The following is a 2,821-nucleotide window of genomic DNA, read 5'->3' on the forward strand; positions in this document are numbered from 1 at the left end:
TATATGAGTCTTGTGATTTTATTTATAAAGTTATTTCTGTTTAGACCAATTGTCAAATGTTTTATAACCGTAAGTGTTTCTACTTAAACGTTATACAATGTAGATCGATTATCTACATTTAAATCAGAGTTATAAATAATATAATATCAAAGGACCGAATTAATTTCTACGCTTAATAATTATTGTTTGTGCAATAATTTTGTTGTTGCATAATTTTCAAGAGTGCAGAGATAAAAAGTTAGCCWTCATCTCGAACGAGTCCTATCCTATTTATAGGATTCGTGAAAAAAATTGAAACGTTGAATTGACTGGACCGGAATACAAAATTCGGGTTTTTTGTTCTTTTTTAGTGTTTAGGTTAATTTCCTCACGAATCATATTATTCAGCATGAAAGTAAGTTACTCTTAACATAAATAAATTGTTTGTATGTTTGTTTCAAATTAATTTTTACCTCTTCCTCGAGTTCTTCGATTCTAGCTTGGAGTTCCTTGATCTGTTTCTGAAGTTTTCCTACTAACGATTGTTCATCTTCCAATTTGGCAGTAAGCGATGAGAGTTCCTTGTCTTTGCGTTGAATCGTTTGTTCCAGTTCCTTCTTGTTCCTTTCCAAATCGGCTACGGCTTCTTGGGTCAATTTCAAATCACCTTCTACCTTCCTCTTTGCCTTTTCAACGTCAGCGCTAAACGAATTAATAGAAAACAAAAACAAAAAAAACAATTAACGAAAGATAAAAAAAAGCTCGTTCGTGTAATTAAACAAAACAAAAAAATCAATCTCAAATGGGTCTAAACAAATCTCTTACCGAGATTTCTTTTCACGTTCCAAGGAATCCTCAAGCTCGTCTAAAGTTTGTTCGAGCTTGATCTTAACTTTGTTCAGGTGATTGACCTTGTCTTCGGCAGCTTGAAGTTCCTCAGCCGTTTTCTGATTGATCTCACCCTGGTTCTTCTTCTCCTTGTTCAATTTATTGATTAATTCGTCTTGATGAGCAATCTCGTCGTTCAAATTACGAATTTGATGATCTTTCGTGGCTTTGTCCTGTTCGGATTTTTGAAGATTCAATTCGAGATCTTCAATGTCTTTCTTCAAACCAGCAACCTCTTGCTCGAGTTTCTTCTTATTTTGGAATAGATTGTTCCTAGCGTCTTCCTCTTCCTTGAACCTGTCGTTGAGATCCTATGAAATAATACAAACAAATACAATTAGAACAAATACGTAATGACAGATATTTGAATTATTTCAAATGACGCATTATTAATCATTTATTCGTTCGATTCAATTCTATTTCCCGATCTTTCATTCTAATCCTCGAACAATACAAATGGAATTTGTATTTAAATTGTACATAGCCAAATGTTTCTACAAATATTTTTTGTTTCGTAATTTTTCTCACAAAAAAAAAAAAAAAATAAACTGTTATTCGACTGTATCCATCATCTATGGTATAGATGAATCATTATAATATTATATTTTATAACCGATACAAATTATTCACGTAAAATTGTCTTGAACAAAAAAATCAACAAAAAAAAAAACAAACAAACAAACAAATCGTACGAGAAAAATATTTGTAATAAAACGTGAAAATTTTATATAACTCGTAACGAATTGAATTATATATGAGAGAATGAGTCTACTGTATTAATTCTACAAAAGTTTATTGTGTTCACTCTGATGCTAAGATTACGTCAAGATTGGCCTTAAATAATGCTAATTATTTCATTTGATTCATCATCATCATAATAATAATCAATGAGCCAGGTACCACCACTACTATGCCTTGTGACATATGATGAGTTACCTAAAGTTATGTAACGGGGTTAGAATTAATCGGTAGGAGACAGAAATTCTAGAGAAATAGAAGAAGAAGAAGAAGAAGTAGATTTATTTTGGCATCATCTATCGTCATCATACATCATACTGCAACTTAGTACGAAGTGATGATTTCGTAGTTTAGATGGAGTATGATGCCAAGTTGAGTTTTCGGTTTAGACAAGAAAACCAATAAAAATCTTCATAACCGGTGTGAGAAATAAGAAGAAGAAGAAGAAGAAGAAGATGATATGAAAGGGGATCAACGATGATGACGAGGATAACGATGATGAAGATGACTTGGTAAATGACGCATACATTTACACACCTAACCCGAAAGTATAAATACCCTACACCTGTTATCCTCCTCCTTCCTAAGTTTTCTCATCTCTTCCAGCACGTAACTCTGCCACGCCCTCTTTTAATAACCTGGAATCTGGGATCGTTGGGATCTAAATTTGGAACGGGAGGAAGTCAGAAAGCAAAATACTCTTTCGGAAAGAAAGAGAGAGTGAGAGGGGGACCTGGAGGGGGAGCAAATTCTCGACCCCCCCTGCCCCCACTTCTTCCTTTACCACCTACTTCTTCTTCTTCTTCCTATATTTCTCTCATTTCTCCCTCTTTCTCCCGTTTTCCTTCCTCCTGCCCGTAAATGGAGTCACTTATATTTTCAGCACCGAAACATTACTGAACTCTCCATCTTTCTCTCTTTCACACTTTCAATCTCTCAATAATCCCATTAAGTAAATGTTGATTTTACTACTTGTACTATTACTATACTCTTTTTTATTATATCGCGAATAATAATTGTCAATTCGATAATAATAATTAAATCGAATTCGTTTAATTTATATTTAAGATTGAGGTTATGTAACACAGTCTTTATTATAATTTAATAATAATCGAGAACACGATACTTAAGATCGTTTGATAAGTATTATTATTATTATAATTTGATTATCGCGATTAATAATTAAATCGAATTCGTTTAATTTATATTTAAGATT

General features: G+C 32.7%; 1 protein-coding gene across 1 annotated transcript in view; it reads right to left on the reverse strand.

The window, feature by feature from the left end:
• Positions 1 to 2,821, reverse strand: part of LOC106792815 (myosin heavy chain, muscle) — a gene marked incomplete at both ends in the record, with an annotated part of 15,672 nt that overhangs the window by 10,321 nt on the left and 2,530 nt on the right. The window contains 2 exon segments of the mRNA XM_014759337.1: positions 453 to 681; positions 805 to 1,178. Of these exon segments, the coding sequence (XP_014614823.1) occupies positions 453 to 681; positions 805 to 1,178 (603 nt within the window).

The sequence above is a fragment of the Polistes canadensis genome, unplaced genomic scaffold (genome assembly GCF_001313835.1).
Source record: "Polistes canadensis isolate GaletaPanama2010 unplaced genomic scaffold, ASM131383v1 scaffold_738, whole genome shotgun sequence".
Lineage (NCBI taxonomy): Eukaryota > Metazoa > Arthropoda > Insecta > Hymenoptera > Vespidae > Polistes > Polistes canadensis.